The sequence below is a fragment of the Gorilla gorilla genome, chromosome 21 (assembly GCF_029281585.2).
Source record: "Gorilla gorilla gorilla isolate KB3781 chromosome 21, NHGRI_mGorGor1-v2.1_pri, whole genome shotgun sequence".
Classification (NCBI taxonomy): Eukaryota; Metazoa; Chordata; class Mammalia; order Primates; family Hominidae; genus Gorilla; species Gorilla gorilla.
The window spans coordinates 50,244,095-50,262,635 of NC_073245.2; the positions used below are offsets into that span (position 1 = coordinate 50,244,095).

Below are 18,541 nucleotides of genomic sequence, written 5' to 3' on the forward strand. Positions count from 1 at the left end.
AGGCCACATGCTTTAATATGGCATTCAGGGCTCGCTGTAATTGAATTCCACCCTCCTTCCAGATTCTTCTGCAGTTTCCGCACATTCCCCCATATACTTCAGCTACCTGAATTACTCCTTTCCCTTTGCCTTGTTCAATTTTGGCTGTTCCATTTGAAGGAGAAGAGATAGCATGAACAAAGGCACATGCACATGAGAGAACAAATTCTGAGTAGCAAATACATACGGGTGGGTGTTGCTGGAACGCAAAGTTCCAGGTAGGGTAGGGAAAGGAGACTAAAAACAGGTCTGAGGGATTGCTGAGTCAAGCCCTAGAGGTCAGGACCCAGGCCTTCTTATTCTTTGTATTCTGTAAACCTTCATTGGTCGAGCTGAGGAGTGCTTAGTTGATTTCTGACATGACCTTGATACAGTAAGATGATTGTTGAAAGTTAAGTAACTGTATAACTTACCGAAACCCATATACATTTTTTTGGAAAAGATTACAATTTGACAGATATTTATTGTGCTTGTTCAAGGGCATATAGCAATGGGAGAAAATGACAAATCTGCACCCCTGTGGAAATTACATTCAAATGGAAAGCGTGTAAACAAAAAGTAAACTATTGAATATACAGCATACCAGAAAAGTTGTATGGAGAAAAATTGAGTAGGGGCAGGGAGTGTTATTTTCAACGTGGAGATTAGGGAATGACACACTGAAGGTGGTGTAACTAAACATACCCCTGAAGGAGGAGAGGATTGAGCTGTGTGGCCACATGGGGAATGTGGTTCCAGGCAAAGCAAACTTTTGAAGTGCTAAGGCTCTGAGGCAGTGCTAGGGTAGCTGTTGTTGAGGCAGGAGGTTGGAGGATGGGGGTGGGGAAGAGTGGGTAGGAGATGAGGCCAGGGAAATGGGTTCCCAACCCAGGATGGGTTGGGAAAGGCCTTGGAGTCTTTATAAGGACTTTTATTCTGAGGGATACTGGGAAGAAATGTTGGCAATTTTGAACAAAGGAGTGACGTGGTCTGCCTTAGTACAGCAGCTAAAATTGTATTTTGAAAACTCGAGAATAGGTTGTAGGAGGACAAGGGTGGAAGCGAGGAGACCAGTAATGAGGCTAATGTAGTAATGCAGGCGAGAGATGATAGTGCCTTGGGCCAGATTGATAGCAGAGGAAAAGATGAGAAATAACTCATTTCTGGATATATTTTGAAGGTGGAGTAAAAGTGTTTTATCACAAATACCAAGTAATTGGGTCATATTTTTAAGCTTTATAAAATTAGCAGTAGAAATGTTTTTCCTTTTTTTCCCGAACCCTCACTTCTGACTTTAAAAAGTTTAACAAAAAAAGAATTAATTTTTATGTACTCTGATTGAGTCCTTTAGTCAGTGAAATTTACCACTAATAATTCATAAGTGAGACATTCTGACTGGGCTAGGCTGAAACCTAAGTTCTCCTTGAGTTTATGAAAGCGTTGTCACGGTCGGGTGTGAATAGAGTTGCCATCTCAGTTGAATTGGCATGGTTTCTCCTTGAAGTTCCTACTAAAAGCCATTTAACTTAGATACTAAGATGTCGAGGTATCCCTTCTTGTTTAAAGTCATTCAGTATAAGATCGTTGCCATTTAAACCCCCTCACAAAACAGAAGATTTCATGGTAACAGTGCGTGGTGACTGAATTCACTTTGCTTTCAGAAAGTCTAACCCAATCTTCTGCTTGCTGTCTGAGATTTTATTGTAGGCAATTGGTTCTCAGTGAGTGCTAGTTACAGTCCTTTATATCCTGTTTCAGGAGTTAACATGTCAGGGGAAAACATTTTCTAACTTCTAATTCATATCCTTTGATATAAATTATGAAGGACTGCATTATTAAGTGTGTTCTAAGATTATCATATACCTTTCTATGAACCTGGACTATGGACTTAGCCCAGAATTAAAATAATTATGCAGTGGTTAGAACTGGAATGATTCTTGACATATACATGTATGTGATTGTGTTTATACATGTAGAGGTGTTGGTGTGTTAGAATTGATGAGTTGCAGTGAATTTATTTCCTGTTTTAAACATCTGGTTTTTTAAAATCATTTTTCTATCTTTAAGAGTTCTGATCCACTTTTAATTTCCAGCAGAATGTCTGGCAGTACATTTTAATTAACGTCTTCTTAAAAAGCAAGCTGTCACAACTGATAAGATGGAGTTTTGATAATTTTCTGTCTGTAAAAATTGGCCATTGACTTTTGGTCCTATTTGATTTCAATTATGGCATGATCCCTCCCACTGCAAAGAATGTAGTTTGTGGTCAAGTTTTGGGTATCCAGGTATTACAATATGTACCTTATTTGCTTTTAAATGTGTAAATCATTTAGTCAGTTGTTGATTTCTTTTTTTTTTAAGTAGGTCTGTCCTAATTAAAAACAAAAAATCTTAAGCTTATATATATCTTTTCATCTTTTCTGGGCAGAGAGGCAGATGAAGGCTGTAAAAAACCTTTAGAAAGATTGCTGAACATCTGGCAAGAACGAAGTGTGTATGGCGGCGAGTTCATACAGCAGCTGAAGCTGTCTATGGAGGACTCCAAGAGCCCTCCCCCCAAAGGTAGAAACATCACCACATGTTTACAGCTCTTGGTCTTTGCCTACTTTCGAATCAAATATGAAAAGCTGCAGTGGGGTTTGCTGTGAACCACCAGCGATTTTATGATTCTTCAGAGAGAGAGATGATCATGAATGATGGTGAGAATTTATGTAGTGCTCACAGCGTGTAAGCCTGGTTCGAGTATTCATGCTATTCATCCTCTCACACCCTGACTTTTGCTCTCTGTTCTCCTTGGCTTGCTTCTGTCTTTCAGAGACTTTCCTTGCACAAGGAAAGGAACAACAAAGTTGTTCAGAGTTGTGGTGAACTAGGAAGTAGCCTGGACTAAGATTTTGTCCTTGCTCTGCCATTAACTACAATAGGACCTTGGATAAGTTTCTTAGCTTTTTAAGAACTTGATTTAATTAAATGTAGATGTGCTTTTGAAACATATCCTTAGGATTGTCAGCATGGTGTCTGTCTAAAGTTGATTGTTTGTTTGTTTTGGAGACAGAGTCTCACCCTGTCATCCAGGCTGGAGTGCAGTGGCGTGATCTTGGCTCACTGCAACCTCCGCCTCCTGGGTTCAAGCCATTCTCCTGCCCCAGCCTCCCGAGTAGCTGAGATTCAGGCATCTGCCACAACACCCGGCTAATTTTTGTATTTTTAGGAGAGACGGGGTTTCACCATGTTTGCCAGGCTGGTCTCGAACTCCTGACCTCAAGTGATCTGCCCGCCTCGGCCTCCCAAAGTGCTGGATTACAGGTGTGAGTCACTGCGCCCAGCTTAAAACTGATTTTGATCTTTACTGAACCCAGGATATCTTTAGGAAGTGCATCTGTGTGTGAATTTTGCAAAGCCCTTAATAAGAGCTTATATTATTTTTTCTTTTTTCTTTCTTTTTTGAGACAGAGTCTTGCTTTGTTACCTGGGCTGGAGTGCGGTGGTATGATCTCGGCTCACTGCAACCTCCGCCTCCCGGGTTCAAGCAGTTCTTTGCCTCAGCCTCCCGAGTAGCTGGGATTACAGGCACCTGCCACCATGCCCAGCTAATTTTTGTATTTTTGGTAGAGACAGGGTTTCACCATCTTGGCCAGGCTGGTCTTGAACTCCTGACCTCGTGATCCACGCGCCTCAGCCTCCCAAAGTGCTGGGAATATAGGCGTGAGCCACCACACCTGGCCTATTTTTTTCTTTAAAGAGTAAGATCAAATGTTGTTTAGTTACTTGGCTTCTGGTTAGTTGTGGTTTAATTCTAGTTGGCATGACATGTTTCTTAGCTACAGATCTGATCTGCCTGCATACATACTTGTTTCCTGGAGGATCGAGTCCAAGTACTGATAGTATTGAAGACCCTTTCTATCTGAACTAGCCTGTTTTTCCAGATTCTTCTCCTGCCACTTCCTCACTTACACTGTATTCTTTGGCCAAACTGAATTGCTGACAGTTTACCCTCTGGATGCTCTGTTGGCACTGCTTCCTTTCCATCTGCTGTTACCTCTACTTGATGTCCTTCTATCGCTTTCACTGTGTGGTGAACTCATTCTCCAAGAATGCAACTCTCATTCTGACATCTTCCCTGGCTTGTCTGGGCCCATGTGGTCATTCCCTCCTTGTTCTCTGGTACTTTGTACATGCATCTGCTATAGAACCTAGTCATGATTAGCATGTGTGACAGTATCCTTCACTGAGCAACCCTTTTGTGTACCCTTCATGATCCTTTCCAGGTCTGGAATTATTTGCATTTTACAGTGGGTAACTTTCCTGTGAAACCAAAGGTTAGAGGCTTTCTGTGAATGACATAAGTGCTTTCAGACTGCAGGTCATTGTTGCTTTACTTGGTGTTGCTAGAAGATAATTTTAGGATCACTCAGGTGATTGGTAGCTTCTGAAAAGCAAGATGTTTTCCTGCTTTGGATTCTGGTGTTTGTATTGTGTCCTTTGGAGGTCTTCAGTACAGCTTTGCGGAATTACTCAGCATTCTTTACTCTGCCTTAGAGTTCATTGGTAAACGGTGCTGGTTTTTAAGAACACCTTTGGGCAAGTAGGAGAGCCTTGAAAGAGGATGTTCGAAGCTAATGTTGAATTTCAATTTAATGTACATTTGCTGGACACATACTTTGAATAAACAGCTATGCTAGATGCTATAGGAAAGAGGGAGAAAAGAGTGAGGAATAGGTTTGCACTCTGGGAATGTGTGGAATTTGTGGCAGTGATAGTATTGGAAATAGCTTCATTGGGTTTCTGATTTTTTTTTGAAAGTCTAGACAGACATTAACAATAATAGAGGCAGTTTCCTCTAGGTAGAGGATAATGCTAATCTAAAGATAATTTCTCTTTCTCTATTCTATAAAGATGAAAACACAACATCAAAAGATTTCAACATGTGTGTTAGTCCCAGCTGACTCACTCTGTCTTCGCTCTCTTCTCTGGACCTGAGTTATCAGAATATTTTACCACAGTCCTTTCAAATGTTGATGAGTTCTCGAGAAGTTTATTTCCAAATTTGAGTAGTCCTTTTATATTCCAGCTTTGATTCATGGGTAATTCTTTGTCTTCAGGCAAGTTCATGGAGTTTACCTCTGAAATAAAAATTTTTCTATGGAACTTTGACAGTTCTTACAACATTAGAGAATGCATGAGCTTAGGAATTCTGTTTTAGAACTGGGTATTAAGTTTATAAACCTGTGTCTCAAGGTGTTCTAAAGGCGTCTCTCAAAACATCACACTGTACCCTATAAATATATACAATTATTATTTGTCAGTTAAAAACAAAATTTAAAAAGTAAGAAAAGGAAAAAAGTTCTCTACTCTTGAGAATACTCAAGGTGTTGCTTGACTGAATGGAACTTTTTTTATTTGAGCCACATGTGACTCATGTAGTATACGGTTGTAGAAGGATTTAGAGAGAGAGGGTAGAGACAAAGGGACTAGCATTTATTGAGCATCCGTTATGTACCAGCCTCTGCTGGCTGCTTTTCACGTTAATTTGTTTTAGATCCTTACAACTACTCTGTGAATTTGGTATTATTTTCATACTTTAGATGAGGATACTGGCTCAAAAAGGTATAGTAATTTTGTTCAGAGAGAGATAATTGGTAAGTGGCGAATTCCCAGGTCTATGCGACTTTAAAGCTGATATTCTTCACACTGTCGTATTTCCTGAAAGCACACGGTTTCAATATTGGTAGGAATTTTGGTAGGAATTTGTGAGTAGGTTACCCAGCTTTCCTGGATCTTAATATAGTTTAGCTATTCAGGCTTCCACAGTATGAATCCTAGCTGTCATTTCTTTTTTGAGATGAAGTCTTGCTCTGTCGCCCAGGCTGGAGTGCAATGGCGGGACCTCGGCTCACCACAACCTCTGCCTCCCAGGTTCAAGTGATTCTCCTGCCTCAGCCTTCCGAGTAGCTGGGATTACAGGCATGTGCCACCACGCCTGGCTAATTTTGTATTTTTAGTAGAGATGGGGTTTCTCCATGTTGGTCAGGCTGGTCCCGAACTCCCAACCTCAGGTGATCCGCCCACCTCAGCCTCCCAAAATGGCAGGATTACAGGCGTGAGCCACCACGCCCGGCCCCTAGCTGTCATTTCTAAAGCTCTGTGACCTTGGCCATGGCATTTGATCCTTCTGAAGCTCAGATCCTCACTGTACAATATGGCTATTAATGGTAATACCTTCTAGGATAGTGATGAGGATTACTTGAGATAATGCAGGTAAGATATTATCAGTGGGGCAATGATACGAGTTTTGTTTGCCCCTGCCAGTTCTAGTATCTAATGTGCTGAGTTTCTATATATGAACTGGTAGCAAAAGTAAGAAGAGGTTTTTAATATTTTCAGTCCCCTAGTTTTTGTGCGAGGCTGGAGAACATGGTAGCTAAGAGTATGAGTTCTAGGCGCAACTTCCCTGGGTTTATGCCTGGATTTGGCTACTCAGTTCAGTGAGATGATAAGGGTAGACAGCTTGTAGAACTGTGCCTCAAATGTTAGACCTTTATCTGTTGTAGGTTCTTTTCTCTCCACAAGTAAAGTTTAATGTGCCTTATTAAAATGTCCTTTATTATGCAGGGATGGAGCAAAGAATGAGGGAGCTGTTGCAAACAATATTTCCTGATCCTTTTCTCATTATAAAAGTAATATAAAATCTATAGGTGTGGTTTTTTGTTGTTGTTGTTGTTAACTAGTCAATTGAAGCAGTGGGAGTAGAGAAGGAACAAAAAAACCTGTAACTGATTGCGATCAATTAGTTGTAAACACTGCTGCACTCGGACCAAACGCGGTGTTTTTGTTTGTTTGTTTGTTTTTTTTAAATCACAGAAAATTTCAAGTGGATCCTCTAGAAGATCCAGCTTTACGGTAGATGGCTGCATATTATAATGTGATTTGGGAACCTGCAGGCCAGCTTTTTGCCTTAAGATTAGTTTCACAGTCTGCCATTGTGTCTGAAATTCTCCCACAATCAGGTTGTAAGAGGCATACCGTAAACCCTTAGGTAACGAGGATTACTTAAAGTTAGCTGAGTACAAGGCCTGCTGGAGACACAGGGACAAGTTAGAGGATAGAATAGAAGGTGCCCAGTATGAGGACAGAAGGACTTTGGCTACCCCCACAGTTTGTCCTGCCTGTAAACAGAGTGGTTGAGTGAGTGAAAAAGGGAGTGTAAATATATACCTTGGTAGAAGCTGAATTGATAGTGGAAGGCTTACCTTAAATTCAGATGTAGAAATGGAACTGACACATATTCTAGTTTTTAAAATAATTTTAATTTTTAAAAAAATGTATAGGTTTTGAAAAGGAAACCTGGAAATCCTAAGTTATTTTTAATGGCTGTCTGACTAGACTGACAATACCGGGCACCATAACTGCTAACTTCGTAGCAGTGATAGTCATTTCTGGCCTAGCACTAGCATTTTCCAAGCTCTGTGACTCCTCCCTTCAAGCGGTTTCAAACTCCGACCTGTCACCCCTTTCCTAGGTACTGCAGGGATGTAGAGGAATAAGACACAAAGTGCTCCTGTCAGAGAAGAACGCTTGCCAGTGGCCAGAGTAGCAAGGCCAGGTGCTTTAAGAGAGGCCCGAGTGCCGTGGGAGTTGGAGGCCATTGTCATCATTAGGCTTTGAACTTAGGAGGAATCTGTAAAATCATTAGAAGCCCCTTAAGGTTTATGAATAGGGACATGATGGAGTGAGCACTCCGCTTTAGGAAGATTAATTTAATAATAGAATACAGTCTTCCATATTTACAGGTTCCACATCTGCGGATGCAACCAGCTACATGTTGAATATATTTTGGGTAAAAATAATACATATTTTAAAAATGAAACAGTGTGACAATTATTTACATATCATGTGTACATTGTATTAGGTACTATAATCTAGACATAAAGTATATGGGAGGATGTGTGTGTAAGTTATATATAAATACTATGCCATTTTGTAAGGGATCTTGAGTATCCCTAGATTTTGATATCCGTGGCGGTCCTGGAACCAATCCCCCATGGATACTGAGGGACAACTGTATAGTCTAACTTGGGAAAGGAGCAACTAGAGGCGGGGAGACAGTGGTCTCAACCAGCTGTGACAAAGGGCAGATTGCTGATAAGAGGCTGTGTAGGTGAAGGAGCAAAGGGAGGGAGTATGTAAGGCATCAGTCTGAGGTATGGAATCTGCTAGAAACTGGGACCTTGGGATAGATTCTAATGGTTTCCAAGGCCTTGTACCTGGAGGACAGGTCAGTGAAAGTGTTCGTAATGGAAATAGGTAGCTCAGGGAATGAGGAGCCCTGTGGGGGAAATGATTAGTAATTCATGTCCAGAAATCTTACGTTTGTAGCACCAGTAGGTCCTCCAAATGGAAATAGGAGGAAACTGGAAAAATAGGGTAATGGTTAACGCCTATTGTGCCCTCTGCCATCAGGGTGGCAAAGGACATAAGTTGTCCTAAAATGATTTCTTATTTTAAGTCTTGTAATGCTGTTCGTGAGCAAGTGTGAAGTGGTAAAGATAACTCCAGATAATGAGGCTTTGATCTGTAGCACCCAGATTTACACTAACAAACTCTCTGACTTTGGGCAAACTGCAACCTGTGGACTTAGATATTTTCATGAAAATTTGAGTTGGGGGAAACAAAGGCATGGGTCTATCTAAGTCCTCCCAGTGCCAAAATTCAGGAATTCTAAGTGTCGAAGTAGTGTTTGATGTTTATACATAATAATTTCTGTGTGAGAGTTTGAAAACGGAAGGATTTCAAGTTTTGTAATTTTTTTCTACCTTCTTTAGCATACCTAATAGTTACTTACTGAGTACTCTTCTAGGTGCTTGAAAGCAAACAGAACAGTATAAAAAATTTTGAAGTTTGTACTTACCTTCTAATGGCCACTCCTTCCACATGACCACTTTGATGCCACAGTGGCTAAGTGTCTGCATGGGTCATAGCACACATTAATTAGGCAGCTACTATGTACAAAGTACTGTTAGGTGTTTCTTATGTAAATTTTATCCTAATAGATTTTTCATATTAAAAATATAGCAGTCTTTGCTTTGCATAGTAGTGCAGGACTATAACCATGACCGTGCAAGCTGAACCCATGCAAAGCAATCTTTATAATCAGTGGGGAAAATTATGATTGTTCTGTGACTTTTAAAATTTTTTTTGTCAAAGAATTAAAAACTCATTGTTGATTCCAAATGTGTACGGAAACAAAAGAGATAATAAACTAATAGTTATTTAATATGCTGTAACAACAAATTAGAAACATTGAGAATTAAAGTGTGTTTTCTTTGTAACAAACTTATCAAGAGTAGTTTGAACAAGGGTTGCCTTCTTCTGGTATAATTTATATACATATACAGAGCAAACATCTTTTCTGTGGCTTTGCAAATTGTCATACTGTATTTTGTTTGGATCAGCTTCCAAGATTTTATCTTTTATGCTTTCAGTATTGTAAAATACCTCTCAGTTTCTTTAGCATGCAGTTTTTTTTTTTGTTAGCGTCTCTTCCTCTAGGACGTTGTCATTCTTTTCATCACTCCCACTTTCTTCATTGCTAAGTTGGCCTCTGCAAGTTCCTCTGGCCATGGATTTAGGCTCCCTCTGATGCTGGCAGTGGCAGCATCCTGCAGCATGCTCTTTCTTCTGTAACTCCACTGATATGCCATTGGGATTTCAGTTCCGGCATTAGCTTTTGTTTCAGTTTCTTTGTTCCACATTTGTCTTTATGATCAATACCCTCTTCTGATCGTTCATTTTTATAAAATGTTGTGGGTGTTGTCACTGGGCGATAAGGAGACAGCACAGCGAAGCACTTTGCTGTCTTTGTGTGACCTGCATAACAGGTGTGCAGTGACCAATCACTGATAGACTTGAAGAATGATGTGATTGGTCACTGATCATGATTTGGGTCTGAAGTTAGCAGCAAAATTTGTACTTTATGCAACTACTCAAGAGTTAATATGCCATGGTAACTGAAGTTCGAACTTGTTTTATTGAGGAACTGGTGTCATTTAACGAAGCCATGGTAACAAATCTGTGTATAATAGTATGCGCAAAGTGAGGACGGCCTGTATTGCAGATGTTCCTGTCTCCTTTTTTTGTAATAGACAAAATCATTAAGAACAAATGAGACTTGGCCAGGCGTGGTGGCTCACACCTGTAATCCCAGGACTTTGGGAGGCCAAGGCGGGTGGGTCACTGGAGGCCAGGAGTTCGAGACCAGCCTGGCCAACATGGTGAATGAAACCCTGACTGTACTAAAAATACAAAAATTAGCCAGGCATGGGGGCAAGTGCCTGTAATCCCAGCTACTCGGGAGGCTGAGGTGGGAGAATTGCTGGAACCCAGGAGGCGGAAGTTGCAATGAGCTGAGAACGTGTCACTGCACTCCAGCCTGGGCAAGAGAGCAAAAACTCCATCTAAAAAAAATAAAAATAAAACTCATGATATTGACCTGGCTTTCACTTCAAACGTAAGTTTGGTCAGTTAGTGTATGATGTATATAATGTAGAGAACAGGAGCTACATGGCTTGTTTCCAGAAGAAAATGTGTAAGCAAAAAATGTGTATGTATCTGAAGCAGGTGCCTGGTGTCCCCTTTTTTCTAAATGAGAGGGTACCTGTGTGGTGCTAAGTAATTTGAGTGCAGTGGAAAGAGGACAGGTTTTGGAGTCATACCGTAAGTGTGTCATTTAACCTCCCTGGCCTTTGTTTTCTCACCTTTCAGATGGAGATGCTGTATCTTAAAATTGTTGGAAAGATTAAAAGGAAACTATTGCAATGCCAGGCACAGGCTGTGTCCAATATTTCTTTACTTTCAAACTAGAATTTATCATTTAGATTTATTTCCCACAGTTGTTTGGCATTTATTTTGTATTGTCTAATTTGATGCAAAAAGAATGATTTTGGAATTAACACATCTATCATAACAATGTAAAAACATACGGTGCAGATAGATCATAAATAATGTGACCTGTCAGCCTCAAAAGTGGTTAAATTTAAAATGGTAACTTAAGTAATTTTTCTCAGTAGTATCAATCACATGTCTCAGTAATGGTTATTTTAATTTTAAGGTAAAATTAGATTTATTTTATTTTTAGGGGAATAGTGTAAAGAATATTTGTGTTTGACACAATTTTATTGATAAAATTTTCTCTCCTATTTTCTGAAATGATCCCTGGAAAGCATAACGTATCTCATTTTATACACAATATCTTCTCTGTAAACCCTAGCACACGTTGGTTTGCTTCATTGTATTGTCCCATGAGTTTCTTACTCAAGTGTGATAGTTGGGTAAGTTTCACTTGAGATGCCTGTTTTCTGTAGTATTTTACCAGAGAATCAATCTGAGATGACAGACAAAGACCTGTTTGACTCTTTTCAGTAATGTAGGGAACTACAGTCAATTTAAAATAACTAGCATAAAGGTTACTATTAAGCCATTCTGAAAATGTGTGCCCCTTCTGCCCTGTTTTTACATGTGGCCCATTGTGCATAGCATGTGACTTATCACTACAGGATATGTGACTCAAATTTATCACTTTCTCTTTCGTCTAGCAACAGAAGAGAAGAAATCTCTGAAACGAACTTTTCAGCAAATTCAAGAGGAGGAGGATGACGACTACCCTGGCAGCTACTCTCCTCAGGATCCTTCTGCAGGACCCCTCTTGGTAGGTCTTGACCCCCAGAGAGTAGGGAACAGTGGCTTAGAGTGACCTCTAGTTGAAGACTATGGCCACAAGGTGGCGCCAGTGACCACTGGTATGGAATCATCAGAGGGCACCTCTCAGGAGCATCATCCTGCCCAAAGGAGCTTGCCGGATGGCAGGCGTCACTATGTCTTTGCGTGCCATAACTATGGGATGGGCTTATGTTTTATAAAGTACTTGGACTTGGTTTTTTGAATCCTAGAAATTAAGAATATTCTTTAAAAATAGATTTTGGAGAAAGGGATAGATAATACTACAAAGATATTCAAAAGTTGTCTACCATGGCCTGTCTCCAGTAGCATGGTAGTTTTATAAAGTAACTCATTAATATCTAAAGACAGTCTATGTGTCAATAGCAAATTTGCTGCACTGTAGCCTGTTAAATATTGAAACAAGGAGTTAATCTTTACCCATGTGTTTGTGTTATTTGGCTATACAGGTTAGCTTACAAAATCCAAATGAAAGAAGTTGGGCACAAGGTGACAGTTTAAGTAACTTGACCAGTGTCTTAATTTAAATCCAGGTGTGTCTGACTTCAGAGCCCATGCTCTTTTCAAGGCGGGGGCGGGGGGGCTTCATCTTATTTTGCCTAAAACAGCTTTATTACACGTGGTCATGCTTAAAGCCTATGTAAATAGGAAACATGTCTAGTTTGTGTTATGTTACGGTGTTGAGTTAGACTGGGGATTAAATGACAGCAGTGTTAGGTCATATATCTTTGGATTTAAACACTTTAAAGATGACAGCCTAGATTATTACCTTTCAGGGTAATCTAACTACCATCTACAGAGCTAGCTACTCCTTGGTGATTATGGAGTGGGCTGTTAGCATTGTTTTCTGACAATTTAAGAAACTCCTTTTTGATATATACAGAAAATGTATCCCTGGTTTACTTTTCTTGTTTTTTCCCCCTTGGTTTATAATAAGTTTGATACATTTAATTTTGGGAGTGACATTCATTTTGTCAAGAAAACCCAAGAAAGAATTGAAGTAGGTTGATCAGTCAACATATAATTTTTTCCTCCTTCTTCTTGAGACAGGATCTTGCTCTGTTACCCAGGCTGGCGTGCAGTGGCATGATCATAGTTCACTGCAAACTCAACCTCTGGGGCTCAAGTGGTACTCCTACCTCAGCCTCCCAAGTAGCTGGGACTATAGACATATGCCACCATGCTTGGCTAATTATTTTATTTTTATTTTTTTGTAGAGACAGGGTCTTGCTATATTGTCTAGGCTGGTCTCGAACTCCTGGGCTCAAGTGATCCTCCTGCCTTGACTTCCCAAAGTGCTAGGATTACAGGTGCGAGCCACCACACCTGGCCACAACACACAGTTGTTAACATCTGATATTTATACCTTTATTCTATACTGGAAATGATACATCATTTGAAATTAAGCAACATGAACCAAACTCCATTGTTTTGAATTGCCAAAAAGATGTTCTTTTAGAATTAAAAAAAATAATAATTATTCAGAATTTCATTCATGTTCTGCCATGGACTTAGATAAACTAATTTTTGTGGATTTTCTTAGAGTCCGTGACATTGACTTACATGTAAGCTCTGGGGCTAAGAACAGTTTTTTTAAGAAATGGCAGGAATGACTGTTTTTAGAATTTGCCTCCACCTCATTTAACTCCAACAAATTTTCTTTAAACCCCATGTCTTAATGGATAGTGTTGTTTGTGTTTTCATCTTACAGACTGAGGAACTAATCAAAGCTTTGCAGGATCTGGAAAATGCCGCATCAGGGGATGCTACTGTCCGACAGAAAATTGCTTCTCTGCCCCAGGAAGTGCAAGATGTTTCTCTATTGGAAAAAATAACAGGTGAGAAGGTAGAGTTTGGGTGAAAGGTGAGGAGAGAGGGACATACTGTAATGCAGTAACCCTAGGCCATACTTAACGTCTGCAGGTATAGACTACTTTCCATGTTGTATTGGTTGCTCTACCATCTTGGGATTTGCAAACATAACTCACATGGTGAACAAAGAAACTTTTGAAATAGTCAAAACTTGAATAGTGATTCTAGGAATTATTGCAGAAATGCTGGTGTGCCACAACCTGTGGCTCTCTAAATAAGGTCTGTTAAAAACATAGTACAAATTGTGTGCGTGTGGGGTGGGTGGGGGAGATTAGGTATTATTCTGTCTGTTAGACTCATAACCCTCTTACTAAAAGAAAAAAAATTATGATTCAGGGCTGTGTGATTTGTGCCCTGCTCTCTGACAAGCCCCGTAGATGATAGTGCGTTCAGTGCCAGGAATTTCAGGTGTGTGTTAGACATGTCATTTTGCCCTAGTCGTGACCTCCCTAGTTAAACAGGGAGGGGCAGTTGACACGATTCCTGCTTTCCGTATGGGAAATTGAAAGGAAGGAATGAAGCATGAACTAATATTGACAGTAGGCTTTGCACCGGTACTTCTGTTCTTTGTGATAGTCTTTGGAGGTGACTAAATGTGTGTCTCCATATTGCATAGGAGGACATTGAGGCTTTGAGAAGATAGGTGTCTTGTCCAAGGTCACACAAGTAGTGGATCTTGGGATTCTAATCTAGGCTGCAAAGCCTATGTTCCTCCCCTTACAAAAGCTCAGACGTTTCATTCCACTGTCTTCCAAAGGCCACCATTTTCCCACTCCAGTCTCTAGACTTGGCTGCTTCTCTAACTTCTTCCATATCTATCTAAAGGAAATCAAGGTCACTGATGAAATACTTCCCTCAACAAATATTTGAGGCCCACCTATATCCCCTCAAGTGAAGTGTCAAGAAGGAAAATAAAGCAGGGCGGTGGGAGCAGAGAATGATTGCAGGCGGTATTAATGGTATTTTAAAGGTGTTTGGGGAAAGCCTTTCTGATGAGATGACCTTGAGCAGAGACCCGAAAAATTAGGAAGCAAGCCATGAGGATATCCAAGGGAAGGAAGGGCCACCAGGCAGTGGATGCAGCACAGGGAAAGACCTCAGGCAGTGGGTGTACTGGGTTGGAGAACACAGCTCGGAGGCCTTCTGAGTCACGCAAGAAGCATCTCAGCCCCTCACTCTGCTTTCCCACCCCAGGAATTCACCCCACTGGGACCTGCAGTCTCTTGATTCCTCCCCCACCTCTTCCTAGTCCTCGAGTCCTCATTTTCTTCTTTATTCACATTGGAGTCTCTCTTTTCACTTCCTCACACACACCTTTAACCCATTTTCTTCTCTTTCTCCCTTCAGTGTAGTCTCCTGGCAAAATCCCTAAACAGGTTAAATCACATTTTAAAAATACGTACTACTAAAAGGACCACTTCATTTATTCTTACTGTCAAAATCATAATCTGCAAAAATTGCAAGCAAGTTAATGTAAAGCTAGCCATGTATGTAATTTTGTTTCTCTGTTTCACTGACCTAAAGGTCTCATGTAGCTTCCTTTTAAAATACTTTTTTTATTTTGATTTTTAATTGTGGTAAAATACATATAAAATGGTAAGCTACATAAAACACAAAGGTGTGCAGTTTAGTTGTGCTAAGTATTCTCATGTTGTTATACAACCAGTTTCCAGAGTTCTTTTCGTCTTGCCAAACTGAAACTCTATACCCATTAAACAATAACTCATCATTTTTCACTTCTCATATCACCTGGCAACCACCATTCTTAAATTTAGCTTTTTGTGTGTTCCTTTCCCGAACCTGTGCAGTGGAATGTGGCTGGGAAAAACTAACATGTCTGAGTTGACTTTTCCTCCTATTTCTCTACATGGACATGCTATTTTCTAAACCCGCCTCTCTGTGTATTAGATCTGCTCCTTCTCATCTAGCCAAGGCCATTGCTCCAACAATGCTCCCTCTTTCTCCTGCATTTTCCATTTTTTACTCTTTACTGGATCATTCTCAATAGCATAAAAACATGAATTTTTCCCCCACTTGGGAAGATTTTTTTCTTGACCTCATATCTTCCTCTAGCTACTGCCTCATTTCTCTGTTCTTTTTAGCCAAACCACCTGAATGGATTGCCTGTGCTGTCTCTCTACTTCCCCGTCCTCCCAGTTGCTGATGACTTCCTTGTTGCTGAACTCAATGGTGGATTCTCTGCCCCCATCTTAACTTCACCCCAGTAATATTTGGCCCAGTAGATTATTTCTTCTTCCTGAAAATACTTTCTTCACTTGGTGTAGTAGTTGGAATAATGCCTCCTGACCCCCCACCCCCGAAACGCCCATGTTTTAATCCACAGAACCTGTGTATATGTAATCTTATATGGCCAAGGGACTTGGCAGGTGTGATTAAATATCTTGAGATGAGGAGATTACCCTGGATTATTTAAGAGGGCCCAGTGTAATCACAGGGTCCTTGTAAGAGGAAGGTGGGAGAGGGGGAATGAGAAGGAGGTATTACCGTGGAAGCAGAGGTTGGAGCGATGTGCTTTGAAGATGGAGGAAGCAACTGTGATAAGACATAAGATAATTAATTGGTGATATTCCAAGCCACTAAATTTGTGGTAATTTGCTACAGTAGCAGTGGGAACTAGGACCCTGCATTATTCTAGCTTTCCTCCTCTCTTTCTGTGTCTTTTCAGCCTCCTTGCTGGTTTCTTCACTCCTCCTTGACCTCTTCATATTAGCCCCCTTCTTTAGCTGGTTTCACTGGCAGCCATTCTCACCCAATTTCATGACTATAAATAAGAGTTTTTCTGTGGATGATTTCCTAATTTACATCTCTAGTGTTGACCCTTCCACCTTGAACTTGAGACCCATATATCCAACCTCCTACTCAGTTTTATTAGTTGGATATCTTGTTAGGCATTTCAAGCTTACTCTGCCCCACACTGAACTTCTGACCTTTCCTCTAAAACTTGTTTCACTCATGGTCTTCTCCATCTCAGTAAATGGCCCTCATCATTCCTGTTGATTGGGACCAAAACCAGCATCTGATATCCTGTCACCGCCTCTACCACTGCCACCTGGTACAGGTCTCTACCATGTTCAGTTGATTTATTGCAGTAACCTCCCAGCTGGTCTTGCTACTTCGTTTGTTCCTCTTGCTCAGCCATCATTCTAGTCTCAACATAGTAACCAGAGTGATCCTCTTAGTAGAAGTCAGATCATGTCTCTCACTCCACATAACACCCCCACGACTCCCCCCATCATCAAATTAAAAGCCAGAGCCCTTTTTTTTTTTTTTTTTTTTTTTTTTTTGAGATACAGTCTCATTCTGTCACCTAGGCTGGAGTCAGTGGCATGATCATAGCTCATTGTAACCTCAAACTCCTGGACTCAAGCAATCCTCCCATCCTGGCCTCCCAAAACACTGGGATTACAGATGTGAGCCCCCTGCCTGGCTTTAAAGCAGAGTCTTTCACTGGCCTCTGTTACCGCAAAGACTTTTACTATTTTCCCCTCACTCACTGCTCAAGTCATATGGGCTCCTTGCCAGTCACTCTTTCCTAGCGCCTTTGTACTTGCTGTCCCCTCTGCCTGAAACGTTCCTCCCAGATAGTTACATAGCTGGTTCTCATTTTCTTAGGCCTTTGTTTACGTATCACCTTAGCGAAGCTCACCCTGACCACCTTTTTGAAAATGTTGATCCCCCCCCCACCTTCCAGTGCCCCACTTTTTCTCCTCTGCCTTGTTTTTCTCTGTAGTTCTCTTCAGCTGATAAGTAAGCATAATATTTATTGTATATTGATTCTCTTCCTACCTGATAATATAAACTTGAGGGCAGAGAGTTTTTGTCTTTTTTATTCTCTGCTGTTTCTAAGAGCCTAGTTATAAGAACTCAAATTTGTTAAACTAATTGGAAGGTTTTGAGCAGAGGATTGGTGGGCATAAAGCCCGATTGGGGTGGGCTCAGGAGGAGAGCAGGTGGCTACACTTCTCTGAAAAGAGGTTAGCTGCAAGGAGGAGCAGGGAAGCAGGTCAGTAGTGGGAGAGTGGTATGTAGGTGGAATACGTGTCAGCAGGTTTGTGTGCTAGTGGTTTTCTTCAGGAGGGAGAGAGAGAATTTGCTGAGGTAGAGAAGACAAGGGACGGCTGCAGAAGTTTAGTCTTTGAGGAAACGAGGGAATGGGATGCGCATGCCACTTGGAGGATTGGCCGAAAGAGGCACTTGCCACTCCTCTGATGGGTGAAGGAGAGCAGGGAGCGTGAGGACAGCGTGGGTAGGTCCCCCGAAGCGAGCATCTGGCTTCTGCATTTTCACTGCGTATTTTCTATAACTCACTAAACTATTATAAGTTACTTTTCTGGGTTGTAATTATTTGTGTAAATGAATTATTTCCTTTGTAAAAGTTCTTGAGGATGCAAATTGATTTTCTTTTTAATCTTAAAAATTAGTATTTGCCATTTTTTGCCACAGGCACCTAAACATCTTAGTGAATTAACCATTTTTTAAAAACGATCAGTCAAGCAATAACAAAACTAAAACCAACCTAACCACCCCAGGAGCTTGCTCATGGACTGAGCCACTGAGCAGGAAGGAGAAGTTGGCGGTCCTTTATCCTCTGTGACTGAGGTGATCTCTTTCCTTTGTGTTCCATTCCGCTCACTTCTTCCCCTTCACCAAGGACATTCTTTTGTTTCCCATCCCTGAGGAGGGTAGAGGTTCCTAATCTTTGGCATCACACCCAATCTGGAATCCTTCAGCAGTTCCTCTTGCAATATTCACATTAAGAAGGCATCGAAAAGCCAGATGGCTGTTTGCCAGAGATACTGTGTTGGGGATTCTTAAATCCTAGTTCCCCAGGAGAATGCGAGCTCTCACCTCTGACAGCCTGTATCCATAGGGAGTGTCACGGTACTGCCGGAGTCTC

General features: G+C 40.9%; 1 protein-coding gene across 4 annotated transcripts in view; it reads left to right on the forward strand.

The window, feature by feature from the left end:
• RPRD1B (regulation of nuclear pre-mRNA domain containing 1B) overlaps positions 1 to 18,541 on the forward strand; it is a 99,682-nt gene that overhangs the window by 12,405 nt on the left and 68,736 nt on the right. For all 4 annotated transcript variants that reach the window (XM_004062125.4, XM_055373500.2, XM_055373498.2 and 1 more), the window contains exons 3-5: positions 2,447 to 2,580; positions 11,610 to 11,722; positions 13,463 to 13,589. In XM_004062125.4, coding sequence (XP_004062173.1) covers positions 2,447 to 2,580; positions 11,610 to 11,722; positions 13,463 to 13,589 — 374 coding nt within the window. The remainder of the gene's footprint in view (positions 1 to 2,446; positions 2,581 to 11,609; positions 11,723 to 13,462; positions 13,590 to 18,541) is intronic.